Below are 23,122 nucleotides of genomic sequence, written 5' to 3' on the forward strand. Positions count from 1 at the left end.
TGAAATAGGGAGGCAATGAAATCCTATGGGGGATTTTACCAATTTTGGACCCCTGTAACTCTGGTTTGCAGAGATGTAGGGACCCCATCTTTGGAATCCAAGTCTAACAATATGTCTTCTACCTGCATGAGACATTTCGTGAGATTCAGACTTTGCTAACGGCCATTGCTGCGATTTATGTACGTCACCATCACTACCATTGAAATAGCCCAAATAAACAGGTTTTTGTGACCCTAGGCTATGACCTCTTCGGCCTAGGGGCCCGAAACTCACCAGTCATGTTCCCCCTAAGGGTCCCTACAATGCTAGAAAATTTGCCACTGCTGAGTAATTGCCCTTTGAAAAGATGTGAGATTTTGGAACTGTAAATAGGAGGCCCAATGAAAGCCTATGGGGGATTTTACCAAATTTGGAGCCCTGTAACTCTGGTTTGCAGAGATGTAGGGAACCCATCTTTGGAGCCCAAGTCTAACAATATGTCTTCTACCTGCATGAGACATTTCGTGAGATTCAGACGTTGCTAACGGCCATTGCTGCGATTTATGTACGTCAGACTCGCCACCATTGAAATTGCCCAAATAAACAGGTTTTGTGACCCTAGGCTATGACCTCTTCGGCCTAGGACTGCATTGAACGCGACCCACGCATTGTGCGCATTCTGGACAACACCAATTACTGGGTTTATACCCTTCTGGATCCACGGTACAAACACAATGTTCCAAAACTGCTTGAAGAAAGAGCCAGACAGGTCAAAGTGGAAGAATACCAGCAGGCCCTTGTGGAGACTTTAGAGAGGAGATTGACATCCTCCCCCTCCTCTAGCCAGTTGTACGCCGACAGACTGACTTCCGCAAACCCAGGACGACCAGGAGGGCAGCAAACAACACAAGCCACAGCTAGTGCCCAAAAGGGAATGGTATCGGCAGTGTCCTTGGAGTGGGAACATTTTCTGACACCCATGCAGCAGCACACAGAACAGCAAGCGTGCAGATCCACCTCCAACACCGATCGCCTGGAGAAGATGGTCAAGGACTACATGTCAGATGGCGTAGCTGTGTTGAACAATCCATCTGCACCCTTCAACTATTGGGTATCGAAGCTAGACACCTGGCACAAACTGGCAATGTACGCAATAGAGGTGCTGGCTTGCCCGGCAGCCAGCGTTATGTCGGAACGCTGTTTCAGTGCTGCCGGAGGCATCGTCACAGATCGGCGGCGTATCCGCCTCTCCACAGAAAATGCAGACCGTCTGACTCAAATTAAAATGAATCAATCCTGGATTGGAAACGACTACGCAACACTCCCGGACCCCAACCAAGTAACATGAACAATGAACATCTGTGATGGGTTAGCGTTTCCGGTCCCTGTTTATTGAACTTCTCATCTGTATTACATTTATGGCTGCATGGCGACAAAATGCAAATTGCTATCCGCACGCTTCTTGTCCTCATGCAAGGCCTGGGTTGTTGTGTCTCAAAGCGTGGCCTTCTCCTCCTGCGCCACCCTCCTCCTGTTCCATCACGTGTGCTGCTGCTGGGTTAGCGTTACCGGTCCCTTTTCCTGGAACCTCTTATATGTATTACATTTATGACTGCATGCCGACAAAAAGCATGTTACCTGTGCAAAGAAAACAGACATTTCCCGCATTTAAAAGACAGTTTTCCCTTTGAAACTTTAAAATCGATTTTCTCAAAAACTATAAGCTCTTTTTGCTAAATTTTTTTTTCCTCTTGTACCCACTCCCAAGGTGCACATACCCTGTAAATTTGGGGTATGTAGCATATAAGGAGGCTTTACAAAGCACGAAAGTTCGGGTCCCCATTGACTTCCATTATGTTCGGAGTTCGGCCATGTTCGGCCCGAACCCGAACATCTAGATGTTCGCCCAACACTACACGTGACCCGTTTGGCCAATCACAGCGCTAGCCGAACGTTCGGGTAACGTTCGGCCATGCGCTCTTAGTTCGGCCATATGGCCGAACAGTTTGGCCGAACACCATCAGGTGTTCGGCCGAACTCGAACATCACCCGAACAGGGTGATGTTCTGCAGAACCCGAACAGTGGCGAACACTGTTCGCCCAACACTAGTGACGAGATCAATAACAAAGTTTGAATGATCTTACGTTTAAAGGATACCTGAGCTGTGAAGCAAAGGGATTTAAAGGAGGCTATAGAGAGGCATGTGAAGCAGCGCAGAGGATTACTACTCCTCCATTGCACTTGGTGCTCCACTGTTCTGTTGCAAAAGGTCCTGTTACTGTGGCAACTAAGCTGACTGGGGCATGCACAGAAGGTCTTTTCACCCTTGTGGTCATACGTCCCAAGCTGTTGCATTCCTGGCACGTGTGCTCCTGTCCACACCGCAGTACAAGGAGGTGGATCAGTGACATACTGTGCATGTATGTCTGATACACCCCTTTGTACTGTGGTGTGGATGGGAGCACGCATGGCGTGGCCACAAGGGGGAGTGGACCTACTGCTCATGCCCAAATCGGCTGAGTCGCCGAAGTAACGTGCTCTTTAGCAGGAGAACGGTGGAGCACAAAACTGCAACTGAGGAGCGGTAAGCCTCTACACTGCTCCACACACCTCTCTATAGCCTACCTTTAATCCAATTGCTTCAGCTAGGGTATCCTGAATTGTAAAAAAAATGGAAACTGTTAGTAATTTAGTAACTCATTAGTGGGAAGCCTCTGTATAGTCCAGAGGCTTCCCAGATGCATACATGTAAAAACAGCGCCAGCAAATTTGTGCGCAGGATGAAGCCGATAAACGGCTTAACCTGCTGCTGCAAAAGTCCCAGTGGCGTCCAGGCTGCCATGGACACCGGGGAAAGATGTCATTCGGCTGCCAGCTAATGCTGGTGGATAGATTACATTGTTTTCAAGTAATTTGTGCTCTGTCCTTCGCCGGTGCCCAAATTACCATCTGAGCTCTGCCATAGCCGTAATTTACATTACGACCTATGACGGCGCATGGTGTGTCCAAATTTGCTGGCACTTATTTGTTCTGCTTCATCCCAGATGCTTCTTAAGATAACCAATCCAGCACTGGGTCTCACTTCATCTTCTGGCCAAGAATGTGGACATGAATGAACACTAGGCATGCACATGTATGGTCTGTGCATGCTCAGTAGAGGAAAGCTTCCCTCTACTGGGCATGCACAGACCTTACTCGCACATGCTCAGTGTGGATGCAATAATTTTTGGCCCCCTTCTCAGCCAGAAGAAGCCTATTAAACCCAAGAGGCCAAATAGGTATGGAAGGACTCACCGCTGGATCGGTTGGCTGGAGGAGGGAAGCCTTTGAACTATCGAGATATTTCCCACCAAATTAAGTTTCTATCTTTTATACTTTTTTCCACTTTAGGATTGCTTTGGGAAAAAAACAGTTATTTCAAGGTATTAGTCTGACTTTATGTACTTGTTAAACACAGGCATTCTGCATTATTTCTTACGGAAAACTTACCTACAGTATATAGTAAATGTTATAGTACAGAGCAAATATTGATGCCATTGTTTCAGGAGGCCTCTTACCTGCATTATCTCCGTTATAGCCATAAGGTCAGCGATAGAAATTTTATCCCCAGCTATGAAAGGCTTGTCTTTTATGAAATACTCTTCCAAAGTTGTCATTGTTGTATTGAATTCAGCCAGAGCAGCGTCCAGGTGTTCTGGTTTAGGTTTATGGCCAAGTAGGTAGGGTGTCATAAACTGCAATAAAAATATAAAGTTTACATCTTATATTCCATTTATTATGGCATTGTTCTATGCAGACCTGGTTTCTACACTAATTGCTGCAGGTATAGGTGCCCCAGTATAGGAAGCCAGGTATAGGTGACCCCAGTATAGGAAGCCAGGTATATGTGACCCCAGTATAGGTAGCCAGATATATGTGACCCCAGTATAGGTAGCCAGGTATATGTGACCCCAGTATAGGTAGCCAGGTATAGGTGCCCCCAGTATAGGTTAGCCAGGTATAGGTGCCCCCAGTATAGGTTAGCTATGTATAGGTGACCCCAGTATAGGAAGCCAGGTATATGTGACACCAGTATAGGTTAGCCAGGTATAGGTGCCCCCAGTATAGATAGCCAGATATAGATGCCACCAGTATAGATAGCCAGATATAGATGCCCCCAGTATAGGTAGCCGGTATAGTTGCCCCCAGTATAGATAGCCAGATATAGATGCCCCCAGTTTAGATAGCCAGATATAGATGCCCCCAGTATAGGTAGCCGGTATAGGTGCCCCCAGTATAGATAGCCAGATATAGATGCCCCCAGTATAGATAGCCAGATATAGATGCACCTAGTATAGGTTAGCCAGGTATAGGTGCCCCCAGTATAGGTTTCCAAGTACTGGTGCCCCCAGTATAGGTAGCCAAGTATAGGTGCAGCCAGTATAGGTAGCCAAGTATAGGTGCTCCCAGTATAGGTAGCCAAGTATAGGTGCCCCCAGGATAGGTAAGAGTGAGAGGACATGGGCATTGTTTGGCTGCTGCTAATAGCCAACAGGCAATCATATTGTGATATAATGTGAGTGTATTTGTCTGCACTTTAGCACAGGGCACCTCTAGCAATTTTCACATGACTATCCCCTGACAAAGATTCCCATTAGAGGAATTTAAACATGTAGGGTTTTGATGTGGCGGGGAAGGGGAGGGGGGCGGGGGTTGGGGTGGTGTATTTATGTTTACAGTCAGCCCCGTTTCTTGCCCCGTGCGGAGCGTGCCGCCGCCCGGGGCGCTGTTGGGAGGGGGGCGCTATAATGGAGGGGGGAGCCGGAGCCGCGGGGAGGGCAGCCCGACCTCTCCCTCCCTCTCCTCTCCCGGGCGCCCTCCGTGCTCCCCCCTCAGATGCAGAGTTCGTGAGCAGCAGGGAAGCGCTGTTTACAACTCACCGGCTGCCTGGCTCCAAGCGCTGCTCTCTCGCCGCTGGTCTCCATTCTCTCTCTCTCTGTATACGTACTGATACACGCTGCTTCCTGTAGCCGGAAGCAGCGTGTATCAGTATGTATACAGAGAGGGGAAACCAGCGGCGAGAGAGCAGCGCTTGGAGCCAGGCAGCCGGTGAGTTGTAAACAGCGCTTCCCAATCCCTGCTGCTCACGAACTCTGCATCTGAGGGGGGAGCACGGAGGGCGCCCGGGAGAGGAGAGGGAGGGAGAGGTCGGGCTGCCCTCCCTGCGGCTCCCCCCTCCATTATTGGGGGCATCTACCTATCTAACCTATTCTGGGGGCACCTACCTAATCTAACCTACGCTGGGGGGCAGCTGCTAATCTAACCTACGCTGGGGGGCACCTACCTATCTAACCTACACTGGGGGGCACCTACCTAATCTAACCTACACTGGGGGGCAGCTACCTATCTAACCTATACTGGGGGCAGCTACCTAATCTAACCTACGCTGGGGGGCAGCTACCTATCTAACCTACACTGGGGGCAGCTACCTAATCTAACCTACGCTGGGGGGCAGCTACCTATCTAACCTACACTGGGGGGCACCTACCTAATCTAACCTACGCTGGGGGGGCAGCTACCTATCTAACCTACACTGGGGGGCAGCTACCTATCTAACCTACGCTGGGGGGCAGCTACCTATCTAACCTATACTGGGGGCAGCTACCTAATCTAACCTACGCTGGGGGGCAGCTACCTATCTAACCTACACTGGGGGGCACCTACCTAATCTAACCTACGCTGGGGGGCAGCTACCTATCTAACCTACACTGGGGGGCAGCTACCTATCTAACCTACACTGGGGGGCAGCTACCTATCTAACCTACACTGCGGGGCAGCTACCTAATATAACCAACACTGGGGGGGCAGCTACCTATCTAACCTACACTGGGGGGCAGCTACCTAATCTAACCTATACTGGGGGGCAGCTACCTATCTAACCTATTCTGGGGGCACCTACCTAATCTAACCTACGCTGGGGGGCAGCTACCTATCTAACCTATACTGGGGGCAGCTACCTAATCTAACCTACGCTGGGGGGCAGCTACCTATCTAACCTACACTGGGGGGCACCTACCTAATCTAACCTACGCTGGGGGGCAGCTACCTATCTAACCTACACTGGGGGGCAGCTACCTATCTAACCTACGCTGGGGGGCAGCTACCTATCTAACCTATACTGGTGGCAGCTACCTAATCTAACCTACGCTGGGGGGCAGCTACCTATCTAACCTACACTGGGGGGCACCTACCTAATCTAACCTACGCTGAGGGGCAGCTACCTATCTAACCTACACTGGGGGGCAGCTACCTATCTAACCTACACTGCGGGGCAGCTACCTAATATAACCAACACTGGGGGGGCAGCTACCTATCTAACCTACACTGGGGGGCAGCTACCTAATCTAACCTATACTGGGGGGCAGCTACCTATCTAACCTATTCTGGGGGCACCTACCTAATCTAACCTACGCTGGGGGGCAGCTGCTAATCTAACCTACGCTGGGGGGCACCTACCTATCTAACCTACACTGGGGGGCACCTACCTAATCTAACCTACACTGGGGGGCAGCTACCTATCTAACCTATACTGCAGGCAGCTACCTAATCTAACCTACGCTGGGGGGCAGCTACCTATCTAACCTATACTGGGGGCAGCTACCTAATCTAACCTACGCTGGGGGGCAGCTACCTATCTAACCTACACTGGGGGGCAGCTACCTATCTAACCTACACTGGGGGGCAGCTACCTAATATAACCAACACTGGGGGGGCAGCTACCTAATCTAACCTATACTGGGGGGCAGCTACCTAATCTAACCTATACTGGGGGGCAGCTACCTATCTAACCTATACTGGGGGGCACCTACCTAACCTATACTGGGGGGCACCTACCTAACCTATACTGGGGGGGCAGCTACCTTATCTAACCTATACTGGGGGGCAGCTACCTAATCTAACCTATTCTGGGGGGCACCTGTCTAATCTAGCCTATACTAGGGGGCACCTACCTAATCTAACCTATACTGAGAGGCACCTACCTATCTAACCTAGGGGGGGGGGGGGGGCGCAATTTTTACACCCTCGCCCTGGGTGCATTTTAGCCTAGAAACTGCACTGTTTACAGTTCAGTGTGAGTGGTAACGATGTCCTTATTTACATTATTCTGGAGGCATTTACTAAAACCAACCTGTCCCCCCTCCTCTCTCCCCAGCCAACACTTATTTACCTTCTCGAAACGAGCAGCAGCCGCCTCCTCCAGGACAGTCGCTGTATCCCACCTCCCTAGACTAGATCACAGATTAGCGGGGATCCTCAGGGCCGCAGTGAAAAGAGTAGAGTAGTTCCCCTGGTAACGGTGCTTATATACCAGAGGTAAGGTGTATGCGCCTCTGCGGGAGCGGCTCTCCCCTCTTCATTGCGACCCTGCGGGTCACCCCGACCTGAGATCTAGTCTAGCGAGCCGAGGGCGATCCGGGGACTGTCCTGCAGGAGGTAGCCATGGAGGGAGGGGGACAAGCTGCAGACAGGGTGCTGCGATCTATGGCAGCTGTACTGGGGACAGCCATGTGACACGGCTGTCCCCCTGGGAGCCTCAGGAGCGATCGACTGTCATAGGCTGATGCCTATGACAGCCGATCGCTGTGATTGGCTGGCGGGGGAGGGGGGAGGGGGGAGGGAAAGAAAAATAATTAAGAAAAAGGGTAAATTTATAAAAAAAAAAAAAAACCAATAAATAAATATATTAAAAAAATAAACAAACATGCCGACAGGGGTGGCCTGTGGTCCTTAAGTGGTTAAGTGACAGCAGGGTGGGTAGCATGCGATAGAGCATACATGGGGTAAGTGGCAGTCTGGTGGTCTATTTACATCCACTCCTTTCACTTCTTGTGCACACTAATATCTGGTTTCGCTGCAGCAACCGTTATATAGTTCTTTGTGAGTGTTACACCATTGGCATTCATTATTGTTGATTTTCTACCACTGTGCATTACCTGGATGTTTATTACTCATTATTGCATTTGACATTATTGGTCATGCTCTAGAACAGTGATGGCTAACCTTTCAGAGGCCGAGTGCCCAAACTGCGACCTAACATCGACTTATTTATCTCCCAGTGCCAATGGTGGGGGGGGGGTTTGAGGCGCGCGCAGTGTGCCGCGCCGAAAAATGGACGTGGCCATGATATTGTATGGGCGGAGCTAACGTAATGATGTAACAGCGAGGCATAAGAAAGCAGTGTTTCCGCCATGATGTGGTGAAACGAGGATTCGCATCATGGGTGTGCAGAAACTGTATGATGCTATTTATACCCGCCGTAACCCCAAAGCAGCAAATATAGCCAACTATGACCATTAAGGGCTCATTCACACTATGTGCTGCGCTGTCAATTTTGCCGCAACGCACATAATGTATATGGTAACTTGAAAGTCAATAGACTTCCATGTTACCATTCACACTACAGGTGTGCGCATCTGGGAACATTTTGACGCACAACGCATACGTTTTCCCGATGGGTACAGCTGCCGACGTCCACGCTTTAGCAATGTGCATTCCGTGCGATCCCTGTGCGTTGGCAGCGCATGCATGAAATTGCATTCGTGCATACGTTCTGTAGTGTGAATGAGCCCTTAATAATAAATGCAGCAAAAGTTACCCCAGACACCAGAAAATAAACGCAATGTGTGCAGCATTTCAGCAGAAAATAATGCAATGTGGGCCACATTTCACCAGAAAACAAACGCAGTGGGACACATTTCACCAGAAAATAGACGCAGTGGGACACATTTCACTAGAAAATAGACGATGTGGGCCACATTTCAGCAGAAAATCATGCAATGTGGGCCACATTTCACCAGAAAATAGACGCAGTGGGCCACATTTCACCAGAAAATAGACGCAGTGGGCCACATTTCACCAGAAAACAAATGCATTGGGCCACATTTCACCAGAAAACAAACGCAGTGGGCCACATTTCACCAGAAAATAGACGCAGTGGGCCACATTTCAAGAGAAAATAAACGCAGTGGGCCACATTTCACCAGAAAATAAACGCATTGGGCCGCATTTCACCAGAAAACAAACGCAGTGGGCAGCATTTCACTGTAAATAAACGCAGTGGGCCACATTTCACCAGAAAACAAACGCAGTGGGCAGCATTTCACTGTAAATAAACGCAGTGGGCCACAATTCACCAGAAAATAAACGCAGTGGGCCACAATTCACAAAAAAACATACGCAGTGGGCCACAATTCACCAGAAAACATACGCAGTGGGCCACAATTCACCAGAAAACATACGCAGTGGGCCGCAATTCACCAGAAAACATACGCAGTGGGCAGCATTTCATAGTAAATAAACACAATGTGGGAAACATTTTAGCAGAAAATAACACAGTGGGCCGCATTTCACCTGCAAAAAAAAGTAATGTACTCACCTGACAGAAGTCTTCCCTCTCGGCTGGGCTCTGGCGCGCATCTCCCCCGGATCTTCTGCAGCTGAGTCTCCCGCGCCGCCGCTGACAGGCAGAGTGCAGGGCTACGGGAAGATGGCGCCCAAAGCCCTGTACTGGAGACACAAATAGTCATACTGAGCGCGCTCAAGATGGCAGCCTCTCCTTTTACCTGCTCCACACCTTGTCTCGGCTCTGGGAAGCATTAATCACATATATGCACAGAAGGAACAAAAATACTTACAGATTCTGCACCATGAAATCTCTGGCTACAACTGGAACCTTCTGGGAAACGTGGAAGTTTATGGATGGCTAAGTTACAAGCTGGATTGTACTCACCATGAAAGTCATGTGTAGCTGACCTTGGTTTTGGAGTCCTGCATGGGCTTGGGAAGCTGATAATCCACACAAACAAACAAAAGCCTTCTCTACTCCTACAAGGACATAATACAAGGATAACTGCCAACCTGGATTTTACAAATCTGCTCCACAGTCAAATGGACCCAAACTCTCTAGTAACCCAGTACAACAACACGATATATGAAACACTTGACAGTATTGCCCCATGGCGCACCAAATCAGCAACCAAAAAGCAGAAAGCTAATTGGTTTGACAAAACCATCATGGATCTAAAAAAGAAAGGGCGCAGACTAGAAAGACAGTGGCGTAAATCAGGGACTGGGGAGCACAAATCTAGCCTAGTTCAACACCACAGACAATACCAACAAGCAATAACCAAGAAAAAATCAGACTTTATCTCGCACAAAATATCTACAGCCAACAACAGAGCTGCTCAACTCTTCCACACAGTGGAATCACTCTGCAATCCTTCCTGCCTTAAAGCCCCAACCACATACTCCAGGGAAAGGTGTGAAGAATTCTCTGCCTTCTTCACAAACAAGGTGTCTACCATCCGTGCCAGCATTACACCAACAACATCAATTGACCACTGGACGTTGCATATGCGTACCACCATGGCAAGTTTTTGACACTCTGAGTGTAGAAGATTTTGGAATTCTCATTCAAAGTCTCCGCCCCACTACCTGCGACCTGGATCCTGGCCCAACTGGATCCTTAATGCAGTGCCCAGCGCTGTTCAGGCCAGCACTTCACAAAATCACTCAGTGCTCCTTGCAAAGTGGACTTTTCCCAGAAGAACTAAAGAAAGCAATCATAAAACCCCTCCTGAAGAAACCATCACTAGATCCTGATTCTGTAACCAACTACAGACCTGTGGCGAACTTACCATTCCTATCAAAAGTTATCGAGAAAGCAGTCGCCAACCAGCTAGAAGCCAGGCTTACAGATAACAACATCTTTGATACTTTTCAGTCAGGATTCAGGAAAAGGCACAGCACTGAAACAGCATTAGTCCGAGTAATGAATGATCTACTTACTGCAAGGGACAAGGGTGATTGCTCAATTCTGATTCTTCTTGACTTGTCAGCAGCATTTGATACTGTGGATCATGAAATACTAATCCAGCGACTGAAGAATTACTGTGGCCTAAGGGGTACTGTTCTTAGCTGGTTTCAGACCTTCCTATCTGGCAGGACACAGCAAGTATGTCTGGGCACACACTACTCTAATCCAGTGCCACTTGCCTATGGAGTTCCACAGGGTTCTGTACTATCACCATTACTCTTTGCAGTCTACATGCTCCCACTGGGCAAAATAATCCAGAACTATGGTTTAGGATACCATTGTTATGCAGATGACACACAACTGTATCTGTCCTTCAAGCCTGGAACCCAAGACCCATCAGCATCCATAAATGCGTGTCTAGTGGATTTACAAAATTGGATGAACACCAGCTGGCTGAGGCTGAACTCTGACAAAACAGAGGTGTTGGTGGTAGGTGGTCCACACATGATGGATAAAGTTCAAAACGCTCACCACCTCAAACTAGCAATTGGGGGAGATACTGTACAGTATAAAGACTCTGTGCGAAACCTTGGGGTGATCCTGGATGGAAATCTAAAACTCAGACAGCAGGTATTAGCTGTCGTCAAGTCTTCCTTCTTTCATCTAAGAAATATAGCGAAAATCAAACACCTTATACCAGCTGAAGACCTACCTGCCCTGGTTCACGCATTTGTATCCTCCCGCCTAGACTACTGCAACGCCCTGTTAATCGGATCTACAGATAAGGTTCTGCGCCCCTTACAGCTAGTACAGAATGCTGCAGCCAGACTCCTAGCCAATGCCCCCCGCAGCTCACACATCACCCCAGTACTGCAAACTCTTCACTGGTTGCCAGTAAAATGGAGAATCAATTTTAAGATCTGCCTACTGACATTCAAGGCTCTACACCACATGGGACCCAAATACATAGCGGATCTATTGGAACTTTATGCCCCTCCACGCACCCTCCGCTCTGCCAACAAGATGAAGCTGGTTATTCCCAGGATACACTTAACATTTGGTGCTCGGGCCTTTTCCTATGCAGCCCCTACTCTATGGAACTCACTTCCACAATCAGTACGAGAGGCTCCTTCTCTGGACAGCTTTAAAAAAAGGCTAAAAACTCACCTCTTTTCCCTAGCCTTTGAGACTGCATAATGCAGGGTCACAGCGCTTTGAGTCCCCAGCGAGAAAAGCGCTATATAAATATTATTGTTATTGTTATCTTGCCGTAGCCCTGGTCTGCCTCCCGGGAGACTGTGGGGCTGCGATCTATGAACTGGCGCGGCTGCGTCTAGTAGACGCTGCGGTCAGTTCATAAGCAGCGGTGGCGTGCCAGCAAATTAGGCTACGCGTGCCGGGCCCGGCACGTGTGCCAGAGGTTCGCCACCGCTGCTCTAGAACCATCTGCCACCCCAGGTTTTAAAGGAATATCTCCCTAATAAAGATCTTCATTTTTTGACATGTACAAGTGCATTTGCCCAGTGTTTGACAGTCATAGATTACACACTCTAATGAGTTCTGGGTCACCATGAACTTGCTGGTTAGTCTGTACCTCTTTGACAGTCATGGTTGTCTAATTAAGTTTAAGTGTTGGTACATGATTTTGACAGCACTGTGCATTTTCACACCAGCCCCATTACCTGTATACTCTACCCACTCTGAGTGGAGACTAGATAATTGTTTATGGAACATTTCACACAATCAGGGTCTGCATGGTGGCTGAGAAGCTAAAGAGCAATGTAGCAGTATGGCTTGACTAAATGGATAATGTTATAAACTGTTCTAATCACCTTTTTCCGGCACCAGCAAACTCGTCAGCTGGAGTTTGCAAACACGACTCTTCACACAGCAAGCAGGAGATAGACTTTCTCAGGCTTCTTCAATATTCACGTTATTTATTCAGGAAACAGAAATACAGATAGATATAGTTCATCATATCCTAGCCACGCCAATCTTCATGTTGCGTTACAAGCTTCTTGATTAAACTTCCTGCTGAAGTCAATCAACCTTCTTTCTAACTTACGTTACACTAGACTACCTATGTACAGCATACATTATATCAGATTACAGAAAAGAATGAAATACTTAGAGGTTCCAGTCAGCATTTAGAGCTAGTGTGTGTAACGATCGGTGAAGCACAGAGAGGATCTGATTACCAGTGATCTGCAGAATCAATGGGAATACAGATGTATACCAGATTATACGTGATCTGCAGTATCACTGATAATCCGATATACTAGCTAACCTCTGTTCACCAGTAGAGTGTAGTGTTTTGGTGTAACAGTAACACTTAGAGGACAGGGCCTCAGTACAGTAAGGCGTACTGTACAGATTCCTTCCGCAAACCTGAGCTCTCCAAGGCGGGAGGAGTCAGGCTGCCAGCGGGAAGGATATACTGAAAGTAACCCTCTGGCGGAAGGGTCACTTAACAGAACGAGGAACCGCCTCTAACAGTAAGGTCCGTTCTCGAGGTCGGACAAGCCAGGTCGTACACACACAGACAGATAAAGTACAAGATCAGGAGGCAAAGGCGGAGTCAAAGTACAGGCAAGGTTCAGCAACGGGGTATCAGATATATCGGGGTACAAAATCAGGAGGCAGAAACAGAGTCAAGGAACGAGCCGGGGTTCGGCAACAGAGTATCAGAAATATCGAGGTACAAGATCAGAGTTCAGGAGGATAGTCAAAGCAGGCAAAAGTCATAACATATAATCACAATCAAACTAGTACTTTAGCTATCAACAGAATCTAGCTAAGTGTAGGATTACAGCTCCAGCTGGTCCCGGCACACTTGCGGATCTGACTACGGATCTGGGTGCTCCCACATATGTGATCGCACGCCAGACAAAGAGCAAGTGAACAACCAGCAGTATATATACTCTAGGACCTTTCCAGGACCTCCCTAATTGCTGGTCCAATGAGAGCAGTGGAATTTGTCAGCTGACCCAGCTGGTCAGCCGACACCCTTCTAACTGCTATTTAAACTCTGCCTCTGTGCTCGCGCGCGTGTAAGTCTGAATCCTGGTGGACTATCAGTCCCAGCCACACCAGTACTGTCATGCAATGTATCTAGTGCAGGGGCCGCCTCTGATGCGGATTCCGCCGTTACCAATGCGGATTCCGCCGCACTGCCTATGCGGCATGCAGTGTTTTTTCCGCGTTGTGACGCCATGCTGGACGCGGAAACAGCCGCCTCACCTCGCGAGACGGCGGCCTTTCCGTGTTTCCTTACAGTACCCCCCCCCCCGAGGAGTGGACTCCGGACAACTCCTACCAGGTTTCTCGGGGTGTAAGGCATGAAACTCCCTCACCAACTCATCCGCATGCATACGGTTCCCAGGTACCCATCGCCTCTCCTCGATGCCATACCCTTTCCAATGTACGAGGTACTGTACCGAGTTTTGTACCTTGCGAGAATCTAATATTTTTTCCACTTCATACTCAGGTTGGGCATCTACCAACACGGGAGGAGGAGGAGTGGGACCCACCTGGACTGCTGGTTTAAGAAGGGACACATGGAAGGACCTTACCCCCCGCATGCTGGTGGGAAGGTCGACGGTATACGTAACATTATTAATCTTTTTTACTACCGGAAATGGACCGACAAACCTGGGGCCCAATTTATCTGAGGGCTGTTTCAGGGCCAAATGACGTGTGGACACCCAAACCAAGTCTCCTGGCTGGAAGCTCCACTCTACTGAACGTTTCTTGTCAGCTTGACCCTTTTGAGTAAGAAACGCCTTTTGTAAACTATTTCTCACCGTACGCCAAATGTCCTTAAAAGACCTCTGCCAGGCCTCCAGAGCTGGAAACGGGGTGGAGGCCACTGGCAATGGTGAGAACTTGGGCAATCTACCAGACACAACCTGGAATGGAGAGAATCCGGTGGAGGAGCTTTTCAAATTGTTTTGTGCGAACTCCGCGAAGGGCAGAAACTTGACCCAGTCGCTCTGCGTCTCCGCAACATAGCACCTCAAAAATTGCTCCAATGACTGGTTGATTCTCTCCGTCTGCCCATTGGTCTGTGGGTGGTAGCCCGATGAGAATGACAGCTTCATGCCCATTTGTTGGCAGAATGCCCTCCAGAATCTAGAAATGAACTGGACTCCCCGATCCGACACTATGTTTTCCGGAATGCCGTGCAGCCGGAACACATGTGTAATAAACAGGTCAGCCAACTCCTGGGCCGAGGGGAGTCCTTTCAAGGGCACGAAATGGGCCATTTTGCTAAAGCGGTCGACTACCACCCAAATGACCGACATACCTTCTGACTTAGGAAGTTCACCCACAAAATCCATGGACAAATGAGTCCATGGCTCACTCGGGGTGGGTAAAGGCTGCAAGGTACCCACAGGTGCCAGCCGGGAGGGTTTACTCTTGGCACAAATCGCACATTCCCTCACGTATTCCTTGCAATCTGCTGCCAAGGACGGCCACCAGGCGCATCTGGCTACCAGATCCTGTGTTCTAGATGCCCCAGGATGCCCAGCATTTTTATGTGCATGGAACATCTCTAGAACCTGGAGACGGAACGGTAGCGGAATGAACAGCACCCCTGCGGGCTTCCCTTCCGGGATGTCTTGTTGAAAGGGAATTAACGTCCCCTTCCAATCCTCCCAAGTCTCAGTTGCGGCTAGTACCAACCTCTGGGGAATAATAGTCTCTGGAATGGAGGGCTGTGCTGTCTCTGACTCGAAGCACCGGGATAAAGCATCCGCCTTGACATTTTTGCTACCTGGGGTGTACGTAATAATGAAAGAGAACCTAGAGAAAAATAATGACCAACGAGCCTGACGAGGGCTCAACCTCTTAGCCCCCTCAATGTACTCTAGGTTCTTGTGGTCAGTGTAGACCGTGACCGTATGCTCCGCTCCCTCTAACCAATGTCGCCATTCCTCGAAAGCTAACTTAATGGCTAAAAGCTCTCTGTTGCCAATATCGTAGTTCCTTTCCGCAGGGGAGAACCTACGGGAGAAGTAAGCACAGGGGTGCATTCTACCCTGCAAGCCAGATCGCTGAGACAGCACAGCCCCCACCCCGACCTCCGAGGCATCCACCTCAACAATAAATGGAAAAGATGTATCCACATGTCTGAGGATGGGTGCAGAACAAAATAGGCCCTTCAGGGTGGCAAAAGCCTGTAACGCCTCAGGAGACCAGTGAGTGGTATCTGCCCCTTTTTTGGTGAGACTGGTAAGTGGCGAAATGACCGTAGAGTAACCCTTTATGAACCTCCTATAATAGTTGGCGAAGCCAAGAAACCGCTGAAGAGATTTCAAGCCTACCGGCTGAGGCCATTCCAGAACAGCGGAGACCTTGGCAGGATCCATAGACAGGCCTGTGGTGGATATTATGTACCCCAGAAAAGCGACAGATGTTACTTCGAAGATACACTTTTCTATTTTTGCGTACAATAGGTTCTGCCTTAGCTTGTTCAAAACGAACCTCACATGGGTCCTATGTTCAGAGAGATTGTTGGAGAAAATAAGAATATCGTCTAGGTAGACTAGAACAAATCTCCCCAACACCTCTCTGAAGACCTCGTTGATGAGTTCTTGGAAAACGGCCGGGGCATTACATAACCCGAAGGGCATCACCAGGTACTCGTAATGCCCATCCGGTGTATTAAAGGCCGTTTTCCACTCATCGCCCTTTCTTATGCGTACCAGGTTGTACGCACCCCGTAAATCCAGCTTAGAAAAGATCTGGGCGCCCGTGATCTGAGTGAATAAATCGTCTATCAGGGGTAGCGGATAGCGATTCTTTACTGTAATTTTGTTGAGACCGCGGTAATCGATGCAAGGCCGCAGGCCTCCGTCTTTCTTTTTTACGAAAAAGAAGCCTGCCCCAGCAGGCGACCGGGATGGGCGAATGAAACCTTTGGCCAGATTCTCCCTGATGTACTCTTGCATAGCCACTTTTTCGGGTCCCGATAAATTGTACAAATGACCCCGGGGGGGTACACAACCAGAACAGAGATCAATGGGACAATCGAAAGGGCGATGTGGAGGTAATTTATCGGCTGCTTTGGGGCAGAATACATCCGAATATTCAGCATACTGGTCTGGTACACCTTCCACCTGAACTCTGGTTTGCCCCAATGTTAACTTCCCCAAACACTGCTGAAAACAATGGGGAGACCAGGAGGTTAACTGGCCCGTGGCCCAGTCTATTTGTGGTGAATGGATCTGCAACCACGGCATGCCTAGGATAATAGTGGAGGTTGACATGTGTAACACAAAAAATTGTAACTGTTCCCCATGCAATACCCCTATGGTGAGCTTCACCACCGGAGTCTGCGACAGAGCACGATTCCGTTGCAGAGGGGAATCGTCCACTGCTGTGACCTGAATGGGGGGTCTCATGGGAGTGAGCGGAAGACCCAACTCCTGAGCAAATTCGAAATTCATAAAATTAGCCGCTGAGCCAGAGTCAATAAAAGCTTCAGTGGATACAGATTTATCCTCCCATGTAACTGTACAAGGGAGAAGTAATTTTTTCTCTTTAAGGGGTGAAATTTGTGTGCCCAGGGTGTCACCCCCCACTACTCCTAGGCAAACTCGTTTCCCGACCTGTTAGGGCAGTTTCGCTCCCTATGCCCTGCTGTTGCACAATATAGGCACAGCTGTTCCGTCATCCTCCTTCGCTCCACCTGGGTCAATTTCGATCGACCAATCTGCATTGGTTCGGGTGGAGGCAAGGCCGGAGGGGATGAGACAGAGGGAGACGGTGTTACTAAGGGTGCAGCAGAAGGTGCCGCATAGGATGTCGCCCTTACACGGTGACTGCCTCGAATTTGCCTCTGATGGCGTAATCGACGGTCGACTCGGATGGCCGATGTGATGGCCTCATCGACTGTCCTGGGTTCGGGCAAAGTTAACATTAAATCGGAGACCTCCTCCAACAACCCAGACAAGAAATAATCCATCAGGGCAAAATTATCAAATCTGGCAGTGACCGACCATCTGCGGAATTCTGCCGCGTAATCCTCGACTGAGCCTCTACCTTGCCGCAAAAGTTTGAGCTTGCGCTCAGAGGTAGCCGCAAGGTCAGGGTCGTCGTATATCACGGCCATGGCCTTAAAAAATTCCTCCACCGAAGTTAGAGCAGTATCAGTGGGAGACAGATTGTATGCCCAGGTCTGGGAATCACCGGTTAACAAAGTTTTAATAAATATGACCCGTTGGGTCTCAGTCCCCGAGGATCGGGGTCTCAGCTCGAAGTATGACAACACTCTACTCCTAAAATTCCGGAAGTCAGACTTGTGGCCGGAAAATTTATCAGGTACTGGCATACGTATGTCAGCACTAGGAGAGGATCGCACTGAATCAACTGACGTCTGGAGGGTTTGCACAGAGCCTGATAGGACATCAATCATAGTCTTGTGGCTACCCAGCACTTGGTTGATGTTTTCCACCGAAGTGGCAAGTGCGCCCAGACGGTCAGTGTGTGCGTCCATTTGCATTTTTGGTCTGGCGTTCTGTAACGATCGGTGAAGCACAGAGAGGATCTGATTACCAGTGATCTGCAGAATCAATGGGAATACAGATGTATACCAGATTATACGTGATCTGCAGTATCACTGATAATCCGATATACTAGCTAACCTCTGTTCACCTGAGTAGAGTGTAGTGTTTTGGTGTAACAGTAACACTTAGAGGACAGGGCCTCAGTACAGTAAGGCGTACTGTACAGATTCCTTCCGCAAACCTGAGCTCTCCAAGGCGGGAGGAGTCAGGCTGCCAGCGGGAAGGATATACTGAAAGTAACCCTCTGGCGGAAGGGTCACTTAACAGAACGAGGAACCGCCTCTAACAGTAAGGTCGGTTCTCGAGGTCGGACAAGCCAGGTCGTACACACACGGACAGATAAAGTACAAGATCAGGAGGCAAAGGCGGAGTCAAAGTACAGGCAAGGTTCAGCAACGGGGTATCAGATATATCGGGGTACAAAATCAGGAGGCAGAAACAGAGTCAAGGAACGAGCCGGGGTTCGGCAACAGAGTATCAGAAATATCGAGGTACAAGATCAGAGTTCAGGAGGATAGTCAAAGCAGGCAAAAGTCATAACATATAATCACAATCAAACTAGTACTTTAGCTATCAACAGAATCTAGCTAAGTGTAGGATTACAGCTCCAGCTGGTCCCGGCACACTTGCGGATCTGACTACGGATCTGGGTGCTCCCACATATGTGATCGCACGCCAGACAAAGAGCAAGTGAACAACCAGCAGTATATATACTCTAGGACCTTTCCAGGACCTCCCTAATTGCTGGTCCAATGAGAGCAGTGGAATTTGTCAGCTGACCCAGCTGGTCAGCCGACACCCTTCTAACTGCTATTTAAACTCTGCCTCTGTGCTCGCGCGCGTGTAAGTCTGAATCCTGGTGGACTATCAGTCCCAGCCACACCAGTACTGTCATGCAATGTATCTAGTGCAGGGGCCACCTCTGATGCGGATTCCGCCGTTACCAATGCGGATTCCGCCGCACTGCCTATGCGGCATGCAGTGTTTTTTCCGCGTTGTGACGCCATGCTGGACGCGGAAACAGCCGCCTCACCTCGAGAGACGGCGGCCTTTCCGCGTTTCCTTACAGTGTGAAAGTAAGAAGCAGAGTGAGCTCCCCTCGCTCACTCGGGCTTTAATACCGACTAGAAAAGAGTTAAATATGACATCATCTTCGCCATCCCCTAGATCAGACTATTGGTGGACCCACTCGTGGTGTCATCATACACACCTACTCGATTAATATTCAATGCGGCTTTTGGCATACATACAAGAATGTGGTGTTTAGTAAATATGGCTGATGTTTATTGTTCCAGTGGTGTACATGCACAGGTCAGGGAGACCTGTGGCCTTGTCCATAGAACAGCTTCTTGGTATGTTCTAGTTCTGACAGAACTGAAGATTTTCTCTCTAAGAGAAAATCCCCTTAAAGGGCAGGTCTGCTCCCCAAGCCTTTTTGACTAACTCAGTCCAAATAACTGAGGCCTACTTAAATTATAACAGATAATTCCCATATAATCAGTGGTTTTATCTTTAATAAACACAGCCAAACACATCAGCAGACAAAAAATAATCTTACCTCGATCCAAAATAGCTTGGCGCTTTGGGGACGAGTATTAGTGTGCTGCCAGGCAAGGTATTCATCAATCCGTGCACGCTTCTGCAAGTCACATGGGTACCAGTGATCTGGAGTCTTGAACTTGTTGGCCATGTATAGGAGCATTGCAGTGCTGGTAGAAAGGAGAGAGCGAGAGGGCAAAATGGTATCAATTATTGAATGCCCAATCAATTACAAATAAATATTATGATTTGTACCCATGATGCAATATTCACTAGTAATTGATGACAATTCCAATCAAAATTATTGGAGTATTTGTTGATCAAGAGTAAATTCTTCAAGACAAATTCAATCAAAATAATCGTGCCATTAAGGGCCTATTTCCACTGGGTGCCTAGTCCGTTTCTGAATCGGAAGCGGCAACCCTGCTGCTGCAAAGCTGCAGCCAAATCACATATCCATGCCATGCAGGGCTGCAGGTATTTGGATAAGTACTATGAAAAACTGCTGCATGCCGTCCAGAATCGCACCAGGATATGATTTGAACAGCAAGCTTTTGTCTAAATAGGCAGCATTTCCCTGTCCAGCCCACATGTGGGGAAACTCTGCATGTTCAGATTTAGTGGAAACAGGCTCTTAAAGGGGTTCTCTGGGGGGGGGGGCGATCACCCGTTCCCCGCAATTATTCATCAAACAACACATATAATGCGCGCTCACGTCAGCGGGAGCTTAGTGCGCAGGCGCAGTACGAAGTTTTCTTTTACTGCGCCTGTGCAGTAAGCTCCGGATAACGAGCGCAGAAGTGAGCACACCGCCGCAGTTGGATGAGATGCCGTGTTAGACCAGGGCCGGCAGCGGGGAACGGCGGATCATTGGAGGACGGCGTGGGTCATTACAGCTGCAGGGGGCCGGTAGAAGCCCCAGGCAAGTGTCTGTTTTTATTTTCAGCACCCCCTCTCCCCCAGAGAACCCCTTTAATGACCAGATTGTATTGTATATTGCCATCTTTAGATGTAAGATGATGGTTGGGTAAGCATTGGGCATGGAATGAAGTTTAGGCAGGACATGTTAAGTTAGGGTAAGGCTTATGAAGACACTCAGTGACTGCATGATGTACTGAATTTATTTTGCTTTCAGCATCCAAACCTTACTCCTTACAACCCTGTACCATTCAGTGCTGGTGCTGACCCCAGAGAGCAACATACAGCTTCCAGGGTCACTTACCATCGCGTATCTGTCCCCCCGTGCCGATCGACCTAGAAAGCTGCTGAAAGCCGTCAAATGCTTTTTTGCACACTTGCAGAAAAATGTGTGATTTGTACCAAATCTTTAGTAAAAAAAAAAAAGGAAGCAAACTAAGCACTATTTCATGCAGTTCTCATATTACAGTTGTGCTTTTACCTCTCAGTCATTGTGAAATCTCCATCTTTGAGGGCTGGCACAAAACGGAATGGATTCACTTTGCCATAGGCTTCACTTTGTGTATCTCCTGTAAGTAAAAAAGGCATAAAGATAGTTTTTAAAATGAAGTTGCAAGTAAACCAATAGGAAGCCCCAAGAGCACAGCGGACGGGGATCCTGAACAGTATTGAGGCTGGTTGCAGAAAGGACAGATGGAGGTAAGGTGCTCCTATCAAGCTTAGTGAAGAACAGAGAAACATAAAGACAGAGTTATACAGTAAAAGCCCTGTTATCCAGAACTCAGGCATCCAGGAAGTCTCAACTAACCGGCAAACCTGAGGGGCAAAACAGGGACTGAACTTTTAATTGCAGAGCTTTTGTGCAGCAGAACCGACTTCCCAGGGGTTCTCCTGTGTGCATACACAGAACCCGTCATGTCACCTGACCCACAACAAGTCACTTGCACACTTCTGGAGCTGCACAGGAAAGCCGCTGGAAATAGCAGAAAGTGTAAAAGAGAGCACCTGGAGGTTTGCTACTTTGCTTCTGCCTTGCACCGCTCTGCAATGGGCGGGAGGTTAGTGTTACTTAGTGTCGGTTGCTTCACTTCTCAACCGGCAAGCACACGTATCCGGCGTCAGGAAATCCCTGCCTGTGCCAGATACTGGGAGGACGAAATACATATACAGGTAGTCCCTGACTTACGAACGACCGGCCGATACGAATGGCTTGGATTCAGTATTTCCATGGGAACAAGCCAAAACATTTTTTCAAATTGGACTTGTAGTTTTTGAGAAAATCGATTTTTAAAATTTCAAAAAAAAAATTGCTTTTAAACTTGTATAAGCAGGTACAGAGGGCAGAGGTGACACAGATGGGGACACTGGAGGCACAGGGGGGCACAGAAGAGGTACAGGGGACAGAGATAGCACAGTGTTCCTACTTAAGAATTCAGATTCAGGTTAAGAACGAGCCTACAGTCCCTAACTCGTTCGTTAACCGGGGACTACCTGTACAGATGAAAAGATTATAGAATTATACAAAAGAAGAACAGATGTGATGAAATAAATGTACATGAGATATTAAACCTGGATGGCTGAAGATTGTAAAAAAATTACAGCAACCTTTCAGCTTGAACCAGTGTGGTCATTTGCCTCTAATGTTTCTCATCATCAACAAATCGTTTCCATCTGCAGATCTCCTGCTCACTGGATTTTTTTTTTTTTTGCACTGTTCTGAGTAAATTTTAACTCTTCAGTAGAGACAACACATTTTTCTAGAGGAATTTGTACATAAGGAGAATTCATGGAGAAAAGCAATCAGTGTGTGATCATCAGCAGACTGATTGATACTGTGAAATACATAGCACCATAATCCAGTCGATTATAACACACAAGGAGCACAGTCGGTGGGTCAGCCAATCAAAAAATAAGGAATTACCCCAGCTCAAACACACACAAAGTCTCAGAAAACGCCAAATAATTCATATCCCAATGTTTATCTCTTGCAATAAATGCTAACTTCTGGACATATTCATTATAGAAACAAATGCAATTGCACGGATTCCCTTGATGTGGCACTACAGCTTTCCATTACATTGTGAATAACACTAATACTCATTACTTTTTGCACCACCTTCCTAAAACAGGAAGCAGAAGTAAGACATAATGATGTGCTATACACACACTGTATTCTCTGCCAAGATGGTGCTGAACAGCTGCCTTGGCCAAATTCCCACTAGCATGTTTGCAAGGCTTTACGTCTCACACACAGGCTAGATGAAACTAAGCCAAGGCGGTCAATAACAACCGCCTCTGCCAAGATTCTAGTGTGAGTAC

General features: G+C 48.2%; 1 protein-coding gene across 1 annotated transcript in view; it reads right to left on the reverse strand.

The window, feature by feature from the left end:
- Positions 1–23,122, reverse strand: part of LOC137555294 (glutathione S-transferase theta-1-like) — a 40,705-nt gene that overhangs the window by 14,736 nt on the left and 2,847 nt on the right. Inside the window, exons 2-4 of the mRNA XM_068271558.1 lie at positions 21,285–21,372; positions 19,905–20,055; positions 3,538–3,714 (exon numbers count right to left, since the gene is read on the reverse strand). Coding sequence (XP_068127659.1) covers positions 3,538–3,714; positions 19,905–20,055; positions 21,285–21,372 — 416 coding nt within the window. The remainder of the gene's footprint in view (positions 1–3,537; positions 3,715–19,904; positions 20,056–21,284; positions 21,373–23,122) is intronic.

Source organism: Hyperolius riggenbachi, chromosome 1 (genome assembly GCF_040937935.1).
Source record: "Hyperolius riggenbachi isolate aHypRig1 chromosome 1, aHypRig1.pri, whole genome shotgun sequence".
NCBI classification, from domain to species: domain Eukaryota; kingdom Metazoa; phylum Chordata; class Amphibia; order Anura; family Hyperoliidae; genus Hyperolius; species Hyperolius riggenbachi.